This window comes from Rhineura floridana, chromosome 12 (assembly GCF_030035675.1).
Source record: "Rhineura floridana isolate rRhiFlo1 chromosome 12, rRhiFlo1.hap2, whole genome shotgun sequence".
Lineage (NCBI taxonomy): Eukaryota > Metazoa > Chordata > Lepidosauria > Squamata > Rhineuridae > Rhineura > Rhineura floridana.
In genome coordinates, this window is record NC_084491.1 from 32,662,789 (window position 1) to 32,690,109 (window position 27,321).

Below are 27,321 nucleotides of genomic sequence, written 5' to 3' on the forward strand. Positions count from 1 at the left end.
AGTGAAACACAAGCATCCTACACCTTGCTGTATCTAGTGGACAGCACTTCCTCGCACATATGGCAGGATTGGCAGTTTTCACTTCTAGTTGTAATGGAACCCACAGTGGAGGGTGCCCCATGTCAAGAATGTTTTTTCTCTGCCTTTTTCAGCAAACTAGAAGGCAGTCACTAGGCCTGATCTTTTAAATATCAGTCACATCCGAGTTGTGGAGGTTGTACCCCTAGTGCAAGAGAACTAAAGCTTCCAGACAAAAGTACAGAAACCTTGCAAAGAGCGATATTTGTACCAACTAGTTAATTGTATTCTACTGGCTACAACTTCTAAACCCTGTCATAAATAGTATAGGATATATGAAACCTAGTAGAGAATTTCTAACTTTGGTTCTTAAAATAGGCCTTAGCTATATGATTTCACCTCCTGTTCACCCTGAAAGCTTGCACAGCTAAGATGGTAGTTTACATTCCAGACAGTCTCTCTATTTCAGCACTTAGTCTATGGGATTCCAAGTTGGCCTTAATCCATGTGTGCAGAAAGTTCCTCATGAGCATGGGAAACATTTCCCCTTATAAATGGTAAGGCCAATGTACCCTTTGGGCCTCGCCTGAAGACTGTACTGAAAATCACATGCACATAGATATGGAGAAATAATGACACGAACGTAGGTGCTTACTCCATAAAACATTAATATTTTAATGAAAAATCTTATGTTTCTATCCAAAGACACTCAAAACTAGTTTTTCTTCCCTCTCAATTTTGACTTATAATGGGACCAGTCTGGAGATTTTTTTTGTTTTTGAAGTTTTTTTCAAAGATTAAACAACCAGGCTAGCAAAAAAGGTACCCAATACATATTCTTCTTATATCAAACAAGCTAATATTTCAGTACAAGGTAACTATACAGAATATATACATTACACGGAGAATCACAAAAGCGAACACTACAGGCTCAGAACAGATTTTGAAAAAACCATGATATTCACATTGATTACAAGAACTCTAAAAATGATTGTAACAGTGAAACGGCACTTTAGTTTACAAAAAGTCACAAAAATATATATATAGCCACCAAGAACTATGGGTTCCTGAAAAATACTAATAGCCAGATATAGTATATAAAATGCAAAGTGTATTTCAACATTAAAAATAAAACCAAACCCAGAAAACATTTTTCCATTAAGTCAATAAACATGCCAAGTAGCCTAGCTGTGGTCGGCACAGACAAGAAAAGCTCTATGAAATAGCGGCTGGTGACTGAAGACTGGCACAGTTCAAAGGGGGAGGGGCCCCTTCAGAGTTCAATTCACATTTCTGACTCCAGCTTTACTCCCTTCCCCTTTAAGGAGTTCACAAAGGCCCAGAAACAGCACTGCAAGCATGGGCCAGGAAGCTCTCTCAAGCTTCCATTGGTGCGGGCTGTAGTCAGAATAAAATTGACAGCATGTGGCACCCTAAATCAAACCAAAACAAATAGCATTACCCTTTTGAAGTCTCTGTTAACCCTCACCCAGAAAACAGGTCACAAAAACGTTGCATGAAAGCACCATTAATGCAACCAGGCCTCTGGGTGAGATGTATGAGAACTGCTGAAGTACTCTGATATCACACAGAGAAATTAAAATAAAAACAACACACACCAGAGAGCTTTAAAACCAGTTATTCTGCATTTAAAAATATTTGTATCTTTTTTTTAAATACCAGCTTTATTCTATGATGAGCTCTAGTATTTGATTTCTTATATTACCCCACTTCCCAGCCAAGTGTGACCCCCAAAGCCTTGTAGCAGGGCAGAGTATAACCCTGAATCTAGGCAGGAACCACTATTCCTACAGAGTCTTAGGTCAAGGACTGTGACATTGTTTTTGTTGGTTCATTATTGATTGGGATAAGAAAATCAAGCCTTATAGTTTCTGCAGAAAGGCAACCAAGAGTAAAAATTGCCTCCTTTATATTGATCCACATTCAAAGCATTCCTGGTACACCATGTTCTGCAGACTCTTAAGAAAAAGGTAGGGGATCAGGATCTAACCCTCTACTATCTTCCACCTTGAGGCTAGTGAAGAAAAAGTAGCAACAGTCCCCCCACCCCACCCCCAAAAACCTGACCAAAGCCACTATTTAAAATTTGCAAATGCATTGTTAAAAAAATACAATTTTAATCTCTTTTGGGACCTGGGGCCTAGGGATTATAGTTTTATAAAATATAATATATATATATATATATTGCTACACTGGCACTGGTTGCTCAAAAACAACAAAAATTCACATTTACACTTTGCACACTAAGGATAAGTGCCCAGACTAGAGCTATTCTCAAAGACACAAGATATCGTGTTCTGAATTGGAACTGGGAGCATAACATTGGTCAGAGAAAAGAGATTGACTTTTAAAAGATGTATCCAAGGTACAGTGAGCCCTACGCTGGTGATACAGTACAAGGATGTTTGCTAAATGAAACTGACATTCTATGTTGCACTTTGAGGGAACATGAACTCATCCTCATGTACACACACTCTCCATACCCATTTGTGGGTGTCATCTGTTGGCACATTAAAATCAGCCCCTCCACCTTTTTAAATCCTCACTCAGTGTGCAAGCTCTGCTCCTTCTATAGGAGAAGTGAAGAAATATCAGGTGTAGATCCTAACACCTATTTGTGCCCTTTCCAACAGATGCTTTTCATATGAATATAAATCTCTCACACACAAATCATGGAAAGAAAGGCTGTACAGCACATCCAGATTCCTGGAGCGACCATACGAATAACTTGAATTGCAATGATAATCCCAACACTACAAAAGGTTTCTCCTGTGTTACCAAAGTTAAACTCAATTTTGCTATCTTGGGTTGGAAAAACAATTTAGCCCCAAATGAAATTCTTGTGATGATACCTTTGAAAAGATGGAACAGAACTTATGTTCAATTGAATTTAAAACAGGGATGATCAACCTTTTTAAGCTGTACATCCAGCTAGCTACTAGAACTGTACATCCAGCTAGCTACTTTTAGGTTAGTTTACTGATGCTCCCTGAAAGAGAAGACTGTGGCAGCAAGCTGTGGCAATTCTCCTTTAAGAGTCCAGGTTGGGATGGATGAGTGAAAGCCAGGCACTCTGGCTTGGATAAGAGATAGATGCTACAGGAGTAGTAGTAAATTATTTCTCCATAGCACTGGCCAGAATTCAGATCTTTCAGGGGCCTGACAAAATTATCTTGGAGGCCAAAGAGATTCCATGGGGCTGACAGTTTGCCATCCCTGACTTAAAACAATAGCTTATTCATACTAGGCACACTTTCTTGGAAGTTAAGTTAAATTTAAAACAAGTGGGGTTATGTTTTCAAGTTAAAACATATGAATTGCTCAAGGTGCTAAGACATTTATCTGCTTTTAGACCATGAATTCACCCACACAAGGACATTTTAAATGCTTCTAACTGAAGTTTTACTCAAGAAGTTATTATTTCCAGAATGCCAATGTATAAAAACAAGAAGAGAGAGACTTTTGTCCCTGATAAGTAGGTCTATGGAGAGGGGCTATTTCTTCAACAGGAAACACTTATGTATACAAAAAGGTTATTTCTGTGGAACATAGAGCTGTGAACTGATCCTTTGTTGCGCTGAGATTTAAAAATACTGAATAAATACAACAAGGTATGGGCTTTCTGTACCATGAGACAACACAGGACCCCATAATTCATGTAAACAGTAACTATGTTCAATTTTACTTTTCATAACTGGAGCTTGAACACAGCTTTTATAAATTTCTTCTTTTAGTGTTTTCCTTAGTATTACTTTTTCAGAAAGCAATTTACTTCTGATCTGAAGTTTCATATCTCCTAAAAATCTTTTAATGTAGATCACCTGCTCTACATTTGCATGTATCAAATGTACAATTTACACTCTGAAATAATGCCTCATAATGGACCTTATATAGATAAGATGCAATGTACAGGCAGAAAAAAAATCCTCTGTAGATAACTCATAACTGCACACTGCACCTGCTGGATGATTTGCTGTGTATGAATGCATATGAGCTTTCTGCACCATTTAGACTCATGGTCTTAATATGATTTTGTGATAAATTTGCTACTTTGAGCCAGTTTCATCCTGCATTTATAAATGGACAGTCCAATTCTTCTACAAGAATTATTCGAATTATTAAAATTACTGTACAAACAATCATGTTTTGCTGGTTTTTGTTTTATGATAGAACCATCATAATTCATATAGGAACTCAGTTAGAGCTTCAGAGGGCACATTTCCTACTGAAAATACTGCCTACTAATCTGGAAGCGTGATTTAAATTTCATCCATTTTATTTAAAATTCATGGGAAGAAAAACCTCAACCTATTTAACAGAGCACTCATACAAAGAGAGGTCTCCTTAGTTTTTCTATAAGGAGAAATCACATTTCTTTGAAACTATGATTTCCAGTTTTCCATATACTTCAACTACTGCTGCATAAAATATCAGCCTTGTTAATTACCCTCTGCAGTTACTCAACTGTTTTTCCCCCCTATCACCCCTTTTTAATTTTATTCTCAGTTTGATGATAATGTGAACTGGTGCTTTCACAGATAAAATATCTGTTTAAAAAGCATTTGGTGAATTATTAAGCCCAGATGTTTCAGGATGCTCAAAATCAAATGAACAAGGAAAAAAAAAGAGAACAAATGTAGTTTAATTTAAATTTCTAAGCTTACCAATAACAGAAGATATTGGCAAAAAAATCCAAAAACTGCTGGCCTGAAAATGCCCTATGATGTGTTTATAACTTTTATAAACTTAAGAGGGAAAAATGAAACGGTAAGTCTTCCAGATTATTGCTTGCTGGAGCTGTGTATGTAGCTGGAGTAATGGCTTTTATGAAACCAGCTTGGCAAGGGTATAAAAATGTTTTTGAAAAAGAACATTTTATCATTGTTAACAAGCCTTTTGTCAACAACCTCTGTTGGGTTAGAAACTTCGCCTCTAAAAGAAAATAAATTACTTGTATTATCTAAAAACAGACTAATAAAACCGCAGTAAGTACACACACATATGTATAACTGCAAAAGAGTACATTAATGCACAAAAGCTCTTTTGCCATTTGTAAACGCTCTCCTTGTATTTTTCTGCTAGCCCAAGATGTTAACTATAACTAGGCCTTCTTGACTAGAGAGTTTTTATGTATCACTTCAGAGAATCAAATCTGGATAAGGCCATTTGGATGTGCAGTTTCTAAAAAGGAGTGGCATACCAGAGGTGAGCATACCTGGGCATGTCCCTCTTTGCTTTGTCAAAGTGAATCAATCATTCACTTTAAAAACAGAGGTCTGGCAAGTTTTAGAAATGGTTATAGTAAACATACCTAAAAGAAAGGGAGACTGAACTGATTCCTTCTAGACAATACTCAAATTTATATCAACACAGCTGATTTTACTCTTTCGTACTTTCTTTTTTTGTGTACTCAAACCACATCATTTCAAGAGCCACTAATTTCTCTTCCTTTATCAGAAATCCAGCAAAAACAGGGTAGGCAAAGTAATCCATTAATAATTAGGTCTAATTTCAGAATAAGAAACCATAAATGTAGTTTGTGTGTGCTTAGCTTTCCTTTAGAAGTGCAGATGATGTTCTGACAGAACCTTACTGTGCATTTCAGTCTTAAAACTTTTCCACAGAAGAGCCTGTTTGGTTGTGAAGAATAGTGTGATATCTGTTGCAGTTTATGGTTTTAACAGCATAGCTTACAAAATAAAAAGGGATACATTTTACCCCCCCTTCTGAAAATTAAATTAAAATGTACAAGACCAAACACAGGCACTTTCCAAAAAGACAAAAATGAAACCAAACGCTTGACTTATTCAATAGTAATAGACGAGAGCCCCGGTTTCGGGGGGTCATCTCGGCTTGCCTCGGCACTTGCAATAGTCTTTGGCTGCTCTGGCATGTCTTCCTCCTTTTCTGCCAACCCACCCAGAGGCCCCAAGGAGAAAGTGCTTTCACAATTCTGAGTTGATGAAACCTGCGAAATAACAGGCATTTGGACAGAGGAGCTGCTTTCAAATCCATGCTCTCCTAGCTCATACTGGCCAAGGGTCTCTTCTTGTTCTTGGTTTAAGTAGTCCGGTACTAGGAAATCACTAAAAGGGAGGTCAAAGGTCAAGACAGACAGTTACTTGTTAGTGAAACACTGTATATGCTTGTGCTAACTACAGCATTGAATAAGAAAACAAGCTAACTTCACAGCACAGTGCTAGGACTGCCTCAGGACAAACTAACGTTAAGGACCTGTGTCCATGTTATGGCTGCCATGCCTAGGATCTTTCAAATTGCCTTGTGTGACATCTGTGTTATTACGTTAGGTCACTCCTTTAGAGCAGCCCATACTGTGATTCTGGCATTGTTATTGTCTTGATGCCACCACAAGCTTTCTTTTCAAATGTTTGTGCTAGCATGGAGAATTGCAACATGCAGCAATCCCATGAGGTTTCCACATGTAAACTGAAACTTGTAAACAGGCCCCAAATTGCAAGATTTCATGCAACAGTATAGCAAAAGATCTATTTTGTGTTTTTCCCCTTTAGTAATTTCATATCTGGGTGCGGATTCAGATTTGGACATCCCTCAAGACATATGAAAAATGAATAGTAAATCATTAACCACAAAGTTGCCCATGCCAAAAGCAGATGGGAAAAGATTTAGTGTTTTTCTGCTTTAAAGAAGCAGGAACCAATAAAGAAGCAGACATAATAAATAAAAGGATACAGAAAACAAAAACAAAACAAACATCAGGCCTATAAATTGTATTTAGACCATCAATACCTTGTCCCTTAGAACCAAACATCACCCTGTTTGTTGATATTGGAGGTTGCTGATTCATAGGATCGCCATAAGTCAAAATCGACTTGAAGGCACATAACAACAACAACACCTTGTCCCTAGCTTGGGCAGCTCTACCCTGAGCTAGTTGCTCTGGGGCCAATGGCCAGGGATTTTTGGAGTTGTAAACCATAGCATATGGAGGGCACCCCACTAGCTCGCCTGCTTTGGATGAAGCCGCAGTGTGAGGAAGGAGGTGGAGAATTCTCCCAGGGAAAAAGCCATGGTGGGTATGAAACCATGGACCCTCAGTTGCCAACCTGATTAAGGGGCTTGCAATAAAAGGTGTAAGTGCAGAGTTTCTCAATGGATTAAAAACAAAACAGAACCCTAGATATTATACAATGGCTCAAGGAGAGTTTCAGTCTCCTTGACACTGGATGGCCTTGTCTTGCTGTGCTCTGCCACCCTAGTCAGAGGCAGCATGCTTCTGAAAACCAGTTGCCGGAAGCCTCAGGAGGGGAGAGTGTTCTTGCACTCGGGTCCTGCTTGCGGGCTTCCCCCAGGCACCTGGTTGGCCACTGTGAGAACAGGATGCTGGACTAGATGGGCCACTGGCCTGATCCAGCAGGCTCTTCTTATGTTCTTATGTTATGTTATGGACTAGGATTACAAAACATAAGAATAAGCCAGTTTTATTTTATAGGTGTTTGAACAATTCAAACATTTTGGTTAACTTGGCGAGTGGAAAACTTACCGAAATATATCTGTTTACCCAAGAAAGTTAATAATAATAATAATAATAAAAACTTTGGGGAACCAAACTTTAAACAAAAATACATACTATCATTTTGCATCTATGACAGAATCAGAAACCAAAACATAAACAATGATGCAAAACAAAACGAGAAAAACTACCCCATAATTCATTAAATTTATGTTTTGTGGCCAATTTCATATTAGATAAAACTGATATTAGAAGTAGGTAATAAAAGTAGGTCATAGTAAACTTTTCTGTGTGTAAACTTTTCAGGGTGTCCTACTGAGTACAATCCACTCAAAATAAAGCCGCTTCAGTCCCATTAACTTCAATGGAAGTTAAGCATTTGTTTTTAAAGGGCTGAACTTCTGGTGGAATCAACTTTGGTTGGTGCCCGTCCTTTCTAAAACGGGTAGGACTATTTATTTCATGTCAGCTGCATTTAATACCTCCTCATAAAGTAGTATTTAAACATAACTAGACCCTTCAAACCAGATCAGCCACATAATTGGTGGTTTGTTACTTTTGGATGCAGCTGTTAAAAGTAGTTAGGAAAACAAAGGCAGGAAGGGAATGTTATACTCCGCACTGCTATCTTCATCACAGATACTCCTGTACAGCAGAGTGGGCTATTAATGTGAAGCAGCTTGAATGCAATACAAAATATGTACAGTTTTTACACACCCCAAAAGCAGAATAGAGATTACTGATGGTAGGGATGCAGTAGCCCACTGGACTACAATAAACTGGCAACCTGATGGGAAAAGATACTATAGGCTGCCCTGAAAGCAGGAAGAGATGGTTTAGGAAAAAAAAAACATGTTTCCCTGATAGGGTTTTTGCAGTGCACCTCACCTGCTCTGGAAGTAGTTTGCTAGCTCTGACGCTTCATGGTTCAGACTCCTCAGATGAACGATTAAATTTCCAGAGTTGGTGAACATGGCGCCACATGTTTTGCACTCATAAATCCGAGGCTTGCGGATAATGTGCCGGGAAACCCGCATGTGGTGTTTATATTCCCCGAAGGAAGTGAAAGTGGCACTACATATCTGGCACCGGAAACAGCGTTTACCTTCGTGCTTCAGGCGATGCATCTTTAGCGAATAAGCCCGGGTGAACTTTTTCCCACAACGGTCACACTGAAATGGTTTAATGCCTGTGGGAAGACAGGGATGAAAGATCTTGACTCTCCACATCTGATGCCAACTGTGGGCAAAATTCCATTCTTTACAGACTATGTCAATTAATTAATTAATTACATTTATATACCGCCCCATAGCCGAAGCTCTCTGGGCGGTTTACAGCAATTAATGGGCATAAGGGCAGAAGCTCTGTCCATTATTAACCCAGAGCCTGTTATCTGAAGCTTGATTTACAGTAGCCGAAGTGATTTTCAAAAAGCTGGGAATATGAATCTTTGAATCAGAAATTAATCAGGCACAGGATATGCAACTTAACTCTGGTGTACAGTGTTGGAGTAATGCCCAGGTCACATGCATTGCATTGGTAATTTTTATAAAAAAAAAACATTTGAAAGAATGTTTTCAGCACCCCTTTGCAATCTTATTCTCATGATTGCCAAATGTTAGACAACGTAGTCTTTGCTCTCTGCTCTTGATTATGTAAGTTGACTGAAATTAATGCACTCCAAGGCTACAGTCCTATACACACCTACCTGGAAGCAAGTCCCATTGAACTCAGTAGAATGAACTTCTGAGAACACATGTATAGGATTGTGCTGTTTAGTTATATTGAGGACTATTTTACAACTCCAATTACCTATGCTTGCATTGTTTTGTGTCATTTTAAAATTTGCTTTTTCTTGGGAAGGCTTTGCACGCCCCAGAGATATAGCTCCATTGTGGGAGAACATTAAGCTGGTTACTGTTAGTCATACAGCCATGCCTTGACAGAAACTGACAGGCATCTTTAAGCTGCAGTAGCCGCTTTCAGACATCGTTCAAGGACGCTTTGTCAATTACATTGCCATTTATGGTAGATGAAGAAAAGAATGAAAAAGCTGTCTGATAATTAACCTAAGATTTTTGAATACTAATATCAACAACTTACAGCCTGATGCCAACCATGTTTACTCATGAGATCATTTAACTGGGACTTACTTCCAAGCAAGTGTGCTTAGTATTTCAGCTTTGGGTTCTTGCCCTTCACTCTCAAACAAGGCTTGAACCTTTTCTGTTGTTTTTAGAGGGTTTGTTGTCGGACTCCTTTTTCTAGTGTACATTTCCCAATCTTTATTTCTCTTAAGGGGTAAAATAGTAGAATGGCTATCCTCCTGCAGCAAGGCATCCCTTCTGTATTATGCACAGATGGGTTACAGCATAAAGGCTAAACTGCAGTTGGCATACTCTTGTAACAAACATGTGTAGTAGTGGACTGTGCCAACTCCAAAATCTCCTGCAAGAAATTAAACTGGTGCCAATGCTTTTGTTGTTGCAGTACCAGATAAAGACATACCTTTTTGTTGAGGATTCTGTTGGTCATATTATTTAGTGTGCTGCAGCAACTGAGGAACTGTGCGTAGTTCTATGTGTGTGTGGCTCTATCCATAATTAAGGATCTGTGTGCGGCTCTATTTGCGTGCCCCCCTCCCCACCAATTGTAATTTTCATAGACTCATAAAATAATAGAGTTGGATGGGGTCTATAAGGCTATCAAGTCCAACCCCCCGCTCAATGCAAGAATCTAACTTAAAGCATACCCAACAGGTGGCTGTCCAGCTGCCTTTTGAATGCTTCCAGTGTTTGAGAGCCTACCACCTCCCCTAGGTAATTGGTTCCATTGTCATAACACTCTTAACAGTTAGGAAGTTTTTCCTGATATTCAGCCGAAATATGGTTTCCTGTAACTTGAGCCCATTATTTTGTGTCCTGCACTCTGGGATGATTGAGAAGAGATCCTGGTACTCCTCTGTGTGACAACCTTTCTAGTACTTTAATAATGTATTGTATTTACCTGCTCTGTTGATTGCATTGGAAATGTTTTTACTGTTTTAGTTGTTTATATTCTGCCCTGGGATCATACAATCAAGGCTGGGCTAAACGTATGCTAAATAAAATAAAATTTAAAAAATACATGTACAATTTTATTATGTACATGCTCAATTTTATTGTAAGCCACCCTAAGTGCCCTATTATAGGGTAGATGGTGGGATAGAAATATTTTAAATAAATTTTAAAAAACAAAATGGCCCACCCGCTGTTCTTTGGGTGATGTGCAGACAAGTTCTCGTTATACATTCTCAATCCCTCAGGTTTCCAGAAACCAAAAGTTAATTAATGTTTAGATTTCAGAGGGTTTCTACATTTCCACCACATATTCAGATGAGAAGGTGCAAGTGCTATAATATAGGCTTTCAAACAGAAGTCACAAGTTATTTGAGCTACATGGGATTTATGTCCAAACTATGCATTTCAGGAGCACAATAAGGAGGGTCCTTACCTGAGTGGATCAGCATGTGCTGTTTTAAGTTCTGAATACGGGTAAATCGAACACCACAGGTTGGACACTGAAAAGGTCTATCAGGGCCATTTGGGCTGGGTCTCTCTGTGCTACTGGTTGAAGGAGCAATATAGAGTTGGTAAGGATACTGGACATTCTCCAATCTGAAGAGGCAAAGAATCACTCTTTTAGAGGAAGGTCAGGGAAAAAATGTGCAGTATCAAAATACAAATATGAATTCATATAAAAAAAATCATATACCTCAACAACAATAAAATTAGAAGCAAAATTGAAATTCTTTTTGCGAAGCTGTATTAAATCCCTCAACCCCCTAAAAGACAGTTTTGCCTATGTGGTCAATGCATGAAAATGAAGAATTTGCATTAAAACGCTGTCACAGTGAATTTACAATTGAATAATTGCTAATATAAGCATTTCAGAGAGCTTAATAAACATATGCATATTAAACTGGTACCTGTTTTGTATATGTCACATTTGGGAAGGGTTAATAAAATCAAGAGTGTGGCTAGTGTTTTGACCGAGACCAAGGTTTAAATCCCACTTCACATCTGATTTTCTCTAGGTGGCCTTATGCAAGTCATGGCCCAAAATGCAAATAACAGTGACTTACCTTGCTGGGCTGTTATGATTATTCATGAATGTATGCCCCACCTTTGTATGAAAGTACACAGGTGGCTTACATAAAATCAATAGTACAAAATAAGATAAAGACAAAACAAAATAAACTACAAAGTAAAACTAATGACAGTTTTTAAAGAGCAGCCAATTATACAATAAATGATTGAGAGGTCTAGGACTGCATGCTCTTTCCCTCCCCGGGCTCAAGTTTTTCCTGTCAGTCTCAAACAGCATTCCCTCTCTGAAACTATTTGTTGTGAGGATAGGCATAAAAACTGTATTTATAATTATAATGGTATTTAACACATGCAGTTGGTTATGACACTGTTCTCTAACCCTGTCTCCATGGTGTACATGGGAGCTAGGATAGGCTGTGTGATAGGCAAAGGCTGAGAACTGAGGACTGATCCAAGGTTACCCAGCAAGCTATGTGATTGAGCAGAAATTCGATCTCCCAGGTCTAAGGCTACCACCACACTGGCTTTGTATCAGCAGAAGAGCCAGTATCATAGAACCAAACACACCAAGGAACAGGTTCAACAAATGAACAATTTCTTTATAATTAGTTCATGCATGTGTCCACTTTTCTTGTGAATCATAAAGCACACTGCAAACCTCTATGTGGTTGTACACCTTTTTTTAACCACTTTAAACAGTCAACCTCCCTGCAAAGAATCCTGGGAACTGCAACCCGCCAATGATGCTGAGAACTATTAGATCCCCCATTCCCATCATAGAACGGGAACTCCCAGAGTCCCCTAGGAAGAGAGTACACTTTTCTTTTTGATGCCTGTCTTCAAACTTGGAAGTGGGTGTGACAATCACAGAGTAAGTTATCTGTTTTTCTTTTGATTTTTGTCACTTTTGAGAAGCTTAAGGGAGGCTCACTAGCAGGTCTAAAAACTCCAGATATGGACCAAGCAATGATGACAACTGAAAAAAATATTAAGTATGCATTTCTCTCTTCTTCTGTTTAAGATGTGGACCAGAGAAACAGTTCAGCACATAACCAGGCATCGCCTTTCAAAATTACATGATGCCTTAGACATGAACTGTACCCTACTCAGCACCGAAATTATATACGTGTGCACAGTCTCAGGTTCGGACACACTAATCACAGCCTACCAGGCCCTGCAGAACACTTCACACACTGTGTTAGTACATACCTATCATCATCATCTGCATGGACGTTACCACCAGAGGTACTCTGGAGTGTTGGCAATCCCTCAGTGACCCCTTCATCTATTGAACCTAGGCAGTTAGAGAAACAACATACATTACTCTTCAATTTAATGAAAATATATATGCACCTAGATGTTTCACATATCATCAGCACTGTCAAAACTTTTGAACGCAGCACTCTGGGATGGGCAACATCAATGATTTTTAAAAAACAGATTTAAAAAAAAGTAATCTTTTTTTTAAAAAGTGTAAATATTTAGCTTCTTTTAAAAGAAAAACTTAACACCAATCAGAATATACACATATTAAACCTACAATTAATCTCTAAACTGAATCAATGCCTCTGCCATACAATGATTTAATGAAGACTTTTTTATATAAATGAAAAATCAATTTGATTATGTGTAGATATTATTTACACTTTGCAAGAGACATTTCATTTTCACCTCATGAAAATATATTGGCTCCAGTTTGCCCAGCAATGATCAGATGTTGCTTTAACGTATCACTCATGGGCATTTCGTTTTTTATTTCTACTTGAGGCTGGGGCTCAAGAATGGCCAGCAGGAAAGGGCGGTGCTGCACTGGCACTGGTTGCTGCCACTTACTGGGACCGTGTGGGACTGATGCATGGTGGTGGTGAGGTCGGGTCAGTACAAGCACAGAGCCAATCTGATGCTTCTGCTGGTGCACTTGGACTGCCTCCACCTTGCCAGGTCTGTGGCACTGCCTTCCACTCCTTTCTGAAGCAGAAAGGAGCAACACCAGAAAGAAGCCAAAATCATCCAATGCACAGGTTCCTACATTCTAATATTAACCTCATACACCGTCAGGTTGGCAGGTCATAAGTAAGACTCTGTATGTGATTGTTTTCAAGACATTCCCTTTACAGGTGAAAAAGGAAAGCATACAAAACATATATATAGCATAAAATAGACATGGTTGTAAGAATGAAACAGTATAAAATGCTTGGTAGGCAGGATGAGCGCCAATAAACTGAATCGTGACAAGATGGAGGCCCCCTGGATGGGTACTTCCCAGGTCTGGGAATTACAGAAGTCTGTTCTAGTTGGGGTCATACTGCCCTTGAAAGAACTGACACATGGTCTGGGAGTGCTCCTAGATCCATTGCTGTCACTGTCACTGTTAGGAGCTCCTTTTATCAGCTTCGGCTGGACAAGGATAGCCTAGCCACAATGACCCATGTGCTGGTAACCTCCTGGATAAACTACTGGAATGTGCTGTACTTGGCGTTGCCCTCGAAGATGGTCCAGAAGCCTCAACTTCTGCAAAATGTGGCCACCTAGTTGTTGAGCAGATCAGCTTATTGGAATGATATATTGCAATGATATTGCCATTGCTCACCATATGCTGAGGCACATTACCAAATTCTTCCAAGCTACATAGGAAGTAGATTGGACGGTGGAAGACCAACCCAAATTGTGTTTGCATTTTTACAAATTTGTAGGGCAGTACAATATCTCAGAGAGGAGGTCAGGTCTCCTGCTACCCTGGAGCTGCCCAATTCCCCTGCTTTTTAAAGTTTGATAGAAATAACTGTTGGCTATAGGTATGTTCTTTTTTTGCCTATTAGTGAATTTCCCTGCTTTTTAGTCCAGGAGGTAAGAAATGGGATTCTGTGCAAGATTGCTGAAAATGGATTGATCATTTGCATGCTTATTGAGTTCAGTGGGATTCACTCATGTGCAATCATACTTAGGAAAGATGAAACTGACCATGGGGGAGGTGAAAGGAGGGAGGGCTGGAGTAGGCAAGGGAGGAGGGAGAAGGAAGAGGCTTAAGAGAGGAAAAAGGGAGGAGGGGATGGGAAGGAGAGAAGGGAAGGGAAAGCCAGGTCTGATCTTTTGCATGCTTAGTGAATTCAATGGGATTTACCCCTATGCAATCATGCCTAGGATGCATGAACCTGACCACGGGGGAGAAGGGGAGGAGGAGAAGGGGATTGAGAAGGGGGGAAGGAGAAGGGGATTGGAAAGAGGGGAGGGGAAGGGGTTTAGAAGGGGAGGGGCGAGGGCAGAAGGGGAGGGGTAGGAGGGAAGGGATAGGAGGGTAGGGTAGGTTTGATCATTTGCATGCTTATTGAGTTCAATGGGATTTAATCCTGTGCAATCATGCTTAGGGTAGGGGAAACTGACCTGGGGGAGGGGTGGGGAGTGGGAGAGAAGGGAAGGGAGGAAAGTGGAGGGGAGAGGGAGGAGGAGGGAAGGAGATAGGGTGGGTGGGCACTGGGCAGAGGGAAAGCCCCTTTCCTTTCTAAAAGGAAAACATTGTCAACAGTATTATTTTTGGGGGTTCCCCACCTTTTTATTCTACAGTAGGCACATGTTGTCTGAAGGGTGCTAAGAGTTGTTAGGATACGCCCTATTCCCCTCACAGAGCTACAATCACCAGAAGAGAGGCTGACTGTTAAACTACTCTGGCCACTGAAGCTCTCCTAACAACTCTCAGCACACTTCACAAGCTACATTTCCCAGGATTCTTTAGGGGAAGCCATGACTGTTTAAAGTGAAGAAAATGTCCTGCATGGGTGTGGCCCCGATCAGCCAAGCCAAACAGCTGTGACTCTAGTTTTTAGAACACTTACAGTTGGCTCTTACTGAGCATCATAGACTCCCATGTTAAATTGCTTAAATTAATTTAAAATCAGCCAAGCATTTTGTAAACTTTTAAACTGCAGAAGATGAAGGTCAGAGTATGGGGCAAGGTCAGTAATAGGATTACAGGTCCTCTGTGAACATGGCTGATGATTTCAACAAATTATGACACCACTGACAGAAAGAAGGGCAACAGGGGTCTGCAAAGTTTCCGTCGAGCCTTGAAAACCTGGCTATTCAGGCAGGCCTACAAAATCCCGGAGGTAGATTAATCTTTTCTTGCTGCAGTTGTGGGTGGTTTTAGATTAATTTTAGATTGGAGTTGTTGGGTTGTATGTGTATTTTATATGATGTATTAATTGTATTTAATTCTAATTGTACATCGCCTAGAGTGGCCGCTGACCCGGCCAGATAGGCGACCTAGAAATAAAATTTTATTATTATTATTATTATGGATCCCCCCCCCGTTTTACACTTTGAACTTGATTCTCTCTGAGGGTTTTGTGTATCGCCATGAAAACATGCAGGGTTGTTAAGCAAGCATTTCTGAGTTCAGCACAGTAAGTTTTGTAAGATTTTGTTTTGATTTGAGCTTATGGAAAGCAGCAGCATGGCATGGGGGGTATTTTCAATTTAACATCGCGGAATGTGAAAAATCCATGCTGGCTATAGTGGCTGTACAATCATTGGTCCTAAAGGAGTTGAAATGGCTGCCAGTATGTTACTGGGTCTAATTAAAGGCAGTTGAGATAGCGTATAAAACCACAGCCAACTTGGGACCTAAATATAGTAAGGAGTACTTGCCCAAGAGTTAAGATCTTTGGGGGAGGCCTTTTGGCTGAGATCTATTTTGTGGTAACTCATGAAAGGCCCTTTTGTGCAGTGGCACCCCATTCCTTGTACACTCTCCCTCTGAGATGCAGTTGGCACCAACTCTGTTGAGTTTTCATCACCAACTGAAAACTCACCTACCATTTTCTAGGTAGATTCTATCTATTTGTTTGATAGTTTTGCTGTTGAATTGTTGTTGTTCTGGTTGATATTTTTATCTGCCTTGGTACTGATATTGTTGGAATTGTATTATGCTTTTTATCTTGTTTTTATCATGCCCTTTGAGGAAGGGCAGGTTAAAAATATCCTTTAAAAAGGAAGGAAATAAATAATTTTTATTTAGTTGTAATGCAGTATGTCAGATTTATTTAGGGAATATATCAAACAGTATCAATGGAAAACTTGATTTAAATCATTCGGCACAGCAAGACTGCAATGACAAAGCCAAATTTATTATTTAATCATGCCTAGGGAGGGATATTAAATTGACTTGTTAAAACGTACAATACACATAGGCAGAAGCAAAGAGTAAGAAGCCAATCAAACAGTAGTCTTTGAAGTCCACATGCATTTCTTATAAACTCCCTCTCCTGACTTTGGCCACCCAAAAGTGCTTTGTTGCATATGGATTACACTCCCCAATGGTCTAAATACAATGACTTGGAAATAAGATCCATAGAAACCAACACATCATAATTAGATTATGCTGGTCACCGACCGTAACAATAAAGATATATAATATATATATTTATATATGTCATAATTCGAGTGTATCATAAATATTCAAAACAGAAAAAGCAAAGATTTTATTAAATCTCATTAGATAGGCCACACTTGCAATGTGAAGACGGAGACTAACTCAAAATATTCTTGAACATATGGTGCTAGTGGGACTACATGTTCTTTTATGGAAAGCACATCGTGGAGCAGGTCACTGTTGACATCAAGTACTGTTATGGACAGACTATGTTTGGCTCTGATTATTGGGGATCTTAAATTTCGTATATCTACTCTTCTTGGTTAGACCTTGTCCACCTTTCTTAAAGTGTCAGGTCATGGTTGGCTCATTATTAATCTGAGGCTACAATCTTAAATATACATAAAACACTGAACTCAGCAGCCCTGATTTCTGAGCCAGCAGTTGTCTATTAAGCCATTTAAATGGTACATATCCCTAAGGGAAGATCATTTATTTAACTGTAACTTGTTATGAAAATCAAAACAATGACTTTATACATTCGTAGTTCAGTTCATATATTAAACTCACTGTTGTGGACATAAACAGCGTTGAGGACATAACAGAAGTATTAGTTATGTGCACTTTATGCAAAGAATTAACATCGGCATTATGTAGACATTTGCTTGATTTTTTAAAAAAACACTTATATGTCTAAACAAAACTGAAACCATTAGGCAGGCAGATTATCTCTGTGGCCACCTTCACAACTATATTTGCAGTTGGCAGATGTCACAAATGGACTCAATGCAGCTAATTATAAGTAAACAAGATGCCAATATGCAAACTGTGTGAGAATGGGGCTGGGGATAAAGATTAAAATATACAGCAGAATATGCATTCCATTCAAAACAATATAGTACAGATAAGACTGTATCTTCTGTGATACCCATCTGAATAATGTCTACAGTTCTCAGTCCAGTGAATATTAAGTCTGATTATGTAACCAGATCTTCTTAAATGGATCAGAGAAAGAGGTTTCAGTATCTTTCTCTCCTTTTCTTTGAACTCTGCAAAATCTTTCCTCATATTGCCTGCTTTCCTACTCATGTTTTCATTTGCCATACATCCACTTTACGGCGGTTACATGCAAGTTGGTACTTGGGTACCATTATGAATCCATACTCCATCAGATATGAAAGGTCCACACATGTTTTTTGCTGTTGTTATATGCCTTCAAGTCAGAGCTTGGAATATTACTTTTAAAAAGTAATAAATTACAGTTACAATTACATGGCCCAAAAAATTAGCAATTACAATTGCTCTGAAAGTAACTGATGTTACTTTTTCTCAAAAGTAATTACTACAATTACATTTCAGTTACTTTTTAAAAAAAATGCCTACAAGGTGCTGGCCTTGGATGCTGCACATCTAAGTAGCCTAAAACAACATTAAAAATAAACACACACATAACAGAGGTAGAATAATTCTTTTTATCCATAGGATAGAAATGGTGGTCTCTCTGCTGGTCAGGGAGGCAGAGGCCACTACTCAGATCTTTCCATGTCAAACCAAGTGCAACCTCAGCCAGGAAACATAATCTCTCTCACTTAACCACCTCCCAGATGCTGCCCTGCCACTAGCTAAGGGACACTCACCCAAGCAAACATTTTCCTCTGAGATGCAAAAAAAGTTAAAATACTGCAAATGCAGCACAGTAGCCAGAGGGGGTGGTGGTGGCCACTTTGTGTGCCAAGTGCAAACAGTATTCTCTCTCTCTCACACACACACACACACAAACGCCATCTTTCACCTTCACAGTTCTTTATCTCCATTCTGCTGCCTCCTTCTCCTCCTTTGTCCATGTTCTTCCCTTCCGGCTCCTTTCTCCCTGCACTCCATTCTTCACCACCACCATTCTTTTTTTAAACAATTGCTTTCTCCACTCCACCCCATCTCACTCTCCACCTCCTCCTTCGTCGCCTCCTACCCACCCACAGAGCATGAGGGAAGCGCGACACTGCACAGAAGCCCAGTTTGAGGCACATGATTTTCATCCGCAAATCAGAGGAGCAGAAGACTTCCCCTGTTCCCCCCCAAGTAATGCCCCAAAGTAATGCTAGAAACATTACAATTATTCCTCAAAAGTAATAAAATTACTCCTAGTTCTATTACAATCAAAATGTAAAGGAATTACCCACTTGTTCCTCAAAAGGGTAATGAATTACTTCCAAGCTCTGCTTCAAGTCTATTACGACTTATGGCGACCCTATGAATCTTTTGGATATATTCATAGGGTTTTCATGGTAAGAGGTATTCAGAGGTGGTGTAAAAAACCCCCGTCACTTTCCCCTTTAACACATATGTGAGCAGGGTCCCAAACCTTTCCCATTGTTTGTGAACTTCCCATAGGCATCTGATGGGCCACTGTGGGAACAGGATGCTGGACTAGATGGACCTTTGGCCTGATCCATCATGGCTCTTTATGTTTTTAAAAGGGAAAAGTCTTTCTTTTAAGTTGTCCTCCTTATGAGACATATTTATCAGATACACCTGTATTTTGTATGTTTTTAGCACCGGAGTGTAAAAAAACGCCTAAGAAGCAACCCTTTTCATTAGTCTTTCTTGCTTGGACTAATCAGAACCTTTGTGGGAAGCACAACCAGTGTTAGAAAAAGCTTTCTTTTGATATTTCATCCTGATGACCTGTATGAAGAGGTGGACAGGGGGAGTGTGACTCCACTTCTGCTTCTTGATCTCTTGGTAGCTTTTGATACCATTGACTGTGGTATCCTCCTGCATCAGCTCTTTGAGAAGGGTATTGGGGGCACAGAGGGTTTTGTCCAGACAGCAGCTTTGGGAGTCTGCATTTTGACTCCATGGTCCTTGCGCCATGGTGCACTGCATAGTACAATCCCCATTGCTGTTTAACATCTATATGAAGCCATTGGGTGCAGACATCTGGGGTCTGGGGACAAAATGTCATTAGTATGCTGGTGACACACAGCTCTACATCTCCATAACATCTGAGTCATGAGAGGGTGTGTATGATCAGGACTGTTGTCTGGGTGCAATAAATTGAACTTGAACTCTGGGAAGACAGAGGCATTGGGGGTTGGGTGGTTCCTATGTCCAGGAGATGCCCAGCTGCCTGTTTTAGATGCAGTTGCACTCCCTCTGAAAGAACAGGTTTCTTTGTAGCTGGAGGCTCAGGTAGCCTCAGTGGCTAGAAATGCCTTTTACCAGCTACAGCTGGTACACCAACTACAGCTGTTCTTCAACAGGGATAGTTTGGCCATGGTGATTCATGTATTGGTAACCTTAAGTTCTTTTATTATAATTCACTCTATGTGGGACTACTATTGGGCTTGGTCTGGAGGCTCCAGCTGGTGCAAAATGCTGCAGCTAGACTGCTGATGGGGCAGACTATTGACAGCACTAACTCCCATGTTCAAAAGCTTGCCCTGCCTGCCCGCCATATGCTATCGGGCCAAGTTTAAGGTTCTTGCATTAATTTATAAGGCCCTTAACAACTTGAGCCCAGGATACCTCAAGGACTGCCTGATCCCTGCTGGATCTCTGAGGTATTTGGGGCAGTCACTGTTAGTAGTCCCTTATGGCTCAGATGCATGGATTGTATCCACCTGGAGCATTCAGTATTGTAGGCCCAATTTTATGGAACTTCCTTCCAGCTGAGGTCAGACAGGCCCCCTCCCTGTTGAACTTCCAGCACCTACTGAAGCCCTTTTTCTTCCAGCAGGCATATAAATGAATTCTATTGTACTGTATTCCTTGCACACCACTTACGAGACAACTACAGTAATATATAAATTGTCTAAATAAACCCGAAATCAGGTCCATTAATTTCAATGGGTTTATTCTGGGTAGGACTTAGCTGGACACAACTCTTAGGATGGAATCACACTTTGGTTCAAGGGATCCCTATGAAAGCTTGCCTACTATCAGTCAGCTCATCACAGGCTGAGTCTTCACAGTCTGGGTGTCTCAATGAAAGAGAGACGCTCCCCTTGCAGGAAGCAGAGTTACATTACTCTAGTTCTGCTTGACTGTTAGGGAATGCCATTACCACCCAAATAAAGAACAAGTCTTCACTAACCACCCCGGACCCATCCGTGACTATGTACTTTTAGATCACTATGAAAACCCAATTTAACTTCTGGGAATTCTCTCATTCCTTGAGACACATAACTATTGCACCTTATCTCTCTCATTTCCTTCTACCTTGTTAAGTCACAGATCTCATTCACCTAAAACCATTGTGAGATCTTTAATTCTGCCATTTGCATGTAAACTTTTCCTCTTCTGATTGTTTCAGTATCCTTGCAGCTCTGCTGGCTTTCTAAATGTCTACCTCAAGCCACCATATAAAGGTTAATTCTACACTTTTAGCGCTCCTCCATTATTTCTGTACTAGTAAATAAGCTTATAAGCTTATGGTCGAGGCAAAGTGGGTTGGGGTGGTCTGTGTTTTGTATTGAACCAACCATGTTTTCCATTCTATGACACTGCAATAATTGTGTTTGAAGTCTCACTGTCAGACATTTTATGTAAATATTCCAAATCATAATAAACGGTGTGATTCTTGCTATTTCACCAAAGCAAGCAAGATAATATTGTCATCTATTGGTATCTACTAATTTCCCTAAAATAAGTAAGGTGAAATTGGTATTTAGAGGGCAATTGTATTTATTGCAAACACCTCTGTGGTGTGCAGTAGTCTCCAGGAAAGATCCCCAAAGTAATAGTTTCATGAAGAAATGTGTGACATATGGATTCATGGGTGGGTGTGTATAGATACACAACCAGACCTGTTAACAATGCCTCCACTGCTGCTCCAGACGGCAATTTTCTGCCAACAATGTAAATAATATTACAGGCAAAATGAGAAAGCGTCAGACGCTTATGCTTTTAGTTTAGTGGAAATGCAGCTTTAAAATGTTTTTTTTAAAAGGTAACATTGAAATATCAAACTATTTGGCAAATATAATTTCTGTATACTGTGGGCAATTCTTCTCTCCTGGTAAACCACAAAGAACTGATGTGGATCATGGATCAGTAAGTATCTTAACAAGAGAAATGTGCTCTCTTAGGGACTGCTGCGTGCCTCTCTCTGGTGGATTTTTATTCTAGAAGTGGGGAAGATAAAATAAGGAACAGAAAGCAGCTCAATCAAGCAAGAAACATCAAAGTTCTATCTCCATGTTGGGCAAGAACCCACTGAAGTAAATAACAGTTATACAAGATCCGTATACAGTATGTCTTTCATAGGCAATAGTGTAGATATGGATGGAAGGATCTGTCAGTTTAGGTTCTCTCAAGTTCTCATTTTTCCAATGTGAAATTCAGATCTATATCAATTACCTTTAAAAAAAAACCATCATCAAACTTCTTCAGCATTTTAGTGCAAATTTCTCTTAATAAAGACATTTTGTATAAAGGTTTGACTAATGTAAATATTTTTGCAACCAATTTATGCTAATATAATGCATTTTTATATGTTATTTTCACTAATATATTCATTTTTATACACGCATTCCCCTAATATGTATATTTTTGTAAACAATGCTTGGTTGGAGAACTGCATCACAAAATTTGGATAAATGCAAATTTTGAAGGATGGCTGTGTTTCGGTTCTCATTTTGTTTCGGAATGTGTGAATGTGATAGATTCGGCTTTAAATGTGAACTGAAATGAATTTCTTCCTCATCCTATGGTGGACTGTGCCGATCATCTTCAAAGACTCTAAAAACAGACACCTACAGAGAACATTATATTGGCCAGTGCCTTGTGTAGTTACTAAGACTGCCAGCAAGAGTCCTACTCTGAAGAACGTCAGAAGAAAATCCTAGTGCTCTAGCCCACTGGCCTCTCCTTGAAATTCTACCCTACAGGACTCTTACTAGGTGAGGATGAGAAAAAGGCAGGAATCAAGGAAGAGAAGCCACAGAAAACAGAAATAATAGTAAAAAATACCAATGTAAGAATAAGCTACAACAAACCAAAGCTAAATCAATAACCAAGTACACATCTGACATACAACTCATCACTGAAACAGATAAGATACTACATATATATTGGAGTTCCTAACATAACAAATATGCTCTATGATGCCATAGCTTAAGTTAGATAAACGTTGATTTTCAAAGTAACCATGGCTAGTATTGCCTCCTCACACCAAAATATCTGGGATTTTAAAATTATTTTTATGTCTCCAAATTCTCAAAGGAACTGAATAAAGTTTGACTGTCTGATATAGCAGCAACCTGCTGTGTCCAAGGAACTCCTGCATAAATAAGGATTTCCTCAATGTGGGAGACAGCTCTGGGGGTGAAATATCCACAGGGCATACAGAATTGCCCAACACCTGGGAAGTGCCCGGGGAAAGCATTTGACGGCTGGGGCCTTTGCGTGCCTGTTCAGAGCACCTGCAGAGCTTTAGATCAGGTCCTGGATCTTTTAGGCTGGCAGGATAATTAGTCTTTTTAAACCTTAAAGTTGCCCTTTCCCCCTTGACATTGTTTTCAGCTGGTTTTTCTTATTTGCTGAAGCTTCTGTTTTTCTTTAAATGATGCAAAAAACAATATTCTACTCTTTTCATGTAATGATTTTTCATAACTGATCACATGTCACTGGCAACTTCTTCCCTGAACTCCCACTTCTATGTGTCTAAGGGAATGGGTCAGATTACATCAGTCTAGTGAACCAGCTTTTGCTAAAGGAATGCTGCCAGAAACAAGAATGGTCTCCGCCATTAATTTATAAACCACATTCTCACATTTCTGGCAAATTAATAATGAATAAACACATTTACATTTACATGACTTCTATTCAAAGAAGATTCACAATTATTAAATCTGCAAAACCTCTAGTCGGTGAAGCCATTTAATTTCAGCAGAAATGCTACCAATATAGAATGTCAACATAAGAGCTATTTAAAGCACAATGCAAAAATAGCAACAGAAATATGTTGAGGCATGTGCCAGTGGAACACTGTTCCTGCTTCCTTAAAGCAACAACGCAGCTGAAATAGTATGACTGCATGGCTCAGACATTTCCTCCCTGAAAGGATCAAGGCAGAGACAACAGACAACCATTCCCCTTCATGGCTATAAGGTTGTAATCACAAGGTTGTAATGGTAAGCACACTTACTAGGATGTAAGGCCCATTGAACTCAACGGAACTTGCTTCTAGTTTAATTTAATCTGGTTTATTACTTTTATCCAGCTTTTCTACAAGAGATCTCCTAAGCAACTTACAAATAAGCATTAAAAATAACACAAAACCAAGCATTTACTTCTGGGTAAATGTGCTCAGGATTGAACTATAAAAGAATGAATTGTTGCAAGAGAAGAGAAGAGATTCAACACAGAGTTGCAAAGGCCATCAATGACTTCATACTATTATAACCACTGGGTTGAAGTACGCTGAAAAACAGTCAACACCATTATATAGCATTTATATAACAGCCTTTTGAGTTGTTTGAAAAAAGCTTCACTCTGGTACTAGGAATATTTACATAACAAGATGAAGCCCTAGCACACAATCTTCAATAAAACCACAGTGAAACACACATAGATGTGATTCTACCTATAGAAGATGACTGCGGGCTGATCAAAAGGTCCTCCTGAACTTGTTCGCTTCCTGGAACTGTCTGTTGATCACTCAGAGAGCTTTGGGATGCACTGACAGGCTGTGATACTTCCTCATGGACTTCCTCATCACTTAACCTTTCCACTTTTACACGCACATCTTCTTCAATTACTAGAGGCGAACTGGCCTTTGTGCTCTCACAAGTCACATAATCAGCAATTCTTCTAGATGCTTCAGATGGACCAGGCACTTCTAGAGTCCGAGAATTCTCTGCTTGCTTCACCTTCTCCGATTGAAGTCTTCGGTCAATTCCAAAAGGGAAAGTCCAAGGAAAAGCTAAAGAAGAATCCACAGGGTGACTTCTAGACTCTGCATAGGTAGCTGAAGGATTCAGAACCTGTGGTGAGTTTGTCTGAGTGCTACATTTAAGCGGACTTTCTGGTGACATAACTATGTAGCTTTTGCGCTTCCGTCGTGACTCTCTGCAAACCGGAATGGTTCTTTCCACCACACTGCATTCAGAGGAAACTGGAGAAAGGCTACCATCTCGAGAGGTAAAATTGCAGTTTGCACTGTTTTCCTGTCCTGTATCTAGCACCTTTTCTTGTTGGCTACTGGGAGTGTTCCATAAAATGCTCGACTTCATAAACTCGGAACAGGTGCTAGCAACACTGAACATTTGCATATAGCTGGCTGCAGCCAAGACATCAATAATATTTTCTGTGTTAATAGACAATGTTGCTGTGTATGCATATTCCAGAAGAGGCATGAACCCAGTCACTGTCACATGATGCAGGTCAAGTACACTTTTGCTGTCATCTTCTGCTTGGCCAACCAACTTGGAACGGAAGAAGTCACTGCAGGCTGCCAGTACAACCTTGTGTGCTCTAAAGATTTTGTCTTGGACACGAATGGTGATGTCACAGAAATGCCCATCGTTTCGTAGCATATTAAGCTTTCCAAGCATCTCTTGGCTGTGAGCAGGGGAATTGTGGGTAAATGTTTTGACACCCATTTTTTCTGGTTTTGCTAATATCCACAATGCAAGAGATCAATATGTGCCTAGAAAGAAAAAAGTCCATGGTGACAAAGCGAATTTCCATAATAATTAATACCACCATACATTTACTATAAAAAAAATGCAATCCTTGGGAATTCATCAGAAAACCTGCCATTAGTTCAACTCCATAGAAACATCTCAGTCAGTAATAGCATTTCTATGCTGCTACCAGTTTGGAGTAATTATTCTGCTGGTTTGCTGTCCACCCCAAATGACAAGTGTATGAGGCTGAAATTCTGCATTCTTGCTTTTTGTGAAAGATACTGACCACAGTTTAATATGTTATGGGAATAAGCCTGTCTGAGCCTCAGATTCAAGTGCTTCCTCCTCCCTTCTTGGGTGCAGCCACAAGCAAGAGACTGGAATCCGTAGCTTGAGGTTACTCAGCTTATAGAAATAACCCAAGATCAAACCATAGTTTCTGATCTTTGCCCAATTTTATAAACCATATTTTAAATTAACTGCAGTTCCCAGTCTTAAACTAAGACATTATTTCAGTCTTCTTCTCATAGTCATGCTAGGGGAGTTGGGGGGGGGGGACATTTGCACCTGAGATTCAAGCAGATTTATCCTCACAACACTAAGCTTTTATTCTCTTAACACTAAACTATGGTTTAGTGATACAAACTGGGCTGCTGAATCTGGCAGTAAAGAGTAGAGATTATTCTTAACAGCAAGTTCTTAAAAACTGAGGAGTTTCATTTTAGTCATTGACTGATAATTGGGTTAGGGTTGGAAGTGGAGCTGGACAAGGAAAAGGAGGGCTTAGGGTATCAGCATCTAGGATAGCTCAGCTTCCAAAGGTGTGGCAGATGAGGGATTGTTTGATGACTGATTGCTTGATTGCAATCCAAAGTACACTCCTGGGACTAAACCCAAATGAACATAATGGGCCTTACTTCTAAGTAAACATGCACAGAATTGCAATATCTAGCTTGTACTGTATGTTTGTTTAAAAAAATATATAATATCTCTGTCAATGAAAAATTTGCATCTAAACACAAGTCATTAATCTGGCTAAAACTACAAGATTTTCTGAGGAAATAAAATACTATTCCTAAAAATGTTAAAGGAAGCTTGGGCTCCATCAAGCATTTTGCAAGACCAAGAACTAAAAAATCATTTTAGTGATGTACTGGTAAATTACTCATTACTCTATTGAAAAACAACCAATTTTGACCTCATTTTCCTGTCTTGTTCCTGCTTTCTCATTCATCATATTGCAAATTACTTCAAGAGAAAATAATTTGTCTTCTGGAGCACAAAATCAACTGACTAGCATTATGGAGATCACATGGCTCATCTACTTTAATAGCTATAAATTATGAAGGAAACACTAGCAACTTAACAAGGCAGAGTCCTACTAGATTGGCTATATGGATTTAGAATGAAATCATGCATCATTTAGAAAGAATTAAGCATAAAGCACAACACACCTTTTGAATGAAAAACTGTCTGAAAGCTCTTTTGCACTATGAAGGCAAATGAATGCTCAGAACACTTACTAGCCAATATAAAATCTACTTCACTAAGTCCAAAATATTAGTGATTATAAATTAATTTTTAAAAAACCTTTCCTTCCAATTTTCAGGCCTGGTGCTGGATTGGGATCCAGTGGATCCCAGGCTGGCTCATCCTCTCTCCTGAACAAACTGTTTTGTGGAGTTCTGCTGGCTGGGAACC

The 27,321-nt window shown here is 39.5% G+C and overlaps 1 protein-coding gene across 3 annotated transcripts in view; it reads right to left on the reverse strand.

Moving 5' to 3' along the window:
• Positions 1–669: 669 nt before the first annotated feature.
• Positions 670–27,321, reverse strand: part of ZBTB44 (zinc finger and BTB domain containing 44) — a 38,848-nt gene continuing 12,196 nt past the window's right edge. The window contains exons 2-6 of one of the 3 annotated variants that reach the window (XM_061592695.1): positions 24,576–25,640; positions 12,829–12,913; positions 11,024–11,187; positions 8,420–8,720; positions 670–6,125 (exon numbers count right to left, since the gene is read on the reverse strand). In XM_061592695.1, the coding sequence (XP_061448679.1) occupies positions 5,843–6,125; positions 8,420–8,720; positions 11,024–11,187; positions 12,829–12,913; positions 24,576–25,593 (1,851 nt within the window). In that variant the 5' untranslated portion in view covers positions 25,594–25,640 and the 3' untranslated portion in view covers positions 670–5,842. The remainder of the gene's footprint in view (positions 6,126–8,419; positions 8,721–11,023; positions 11,188–12,828; positions 12,914–24,575; positions 25,641–27,321) is intronic. The other 2 variants (XM_061592696.1, XM_061592697.1) reach the window with 2 other exon arrangements.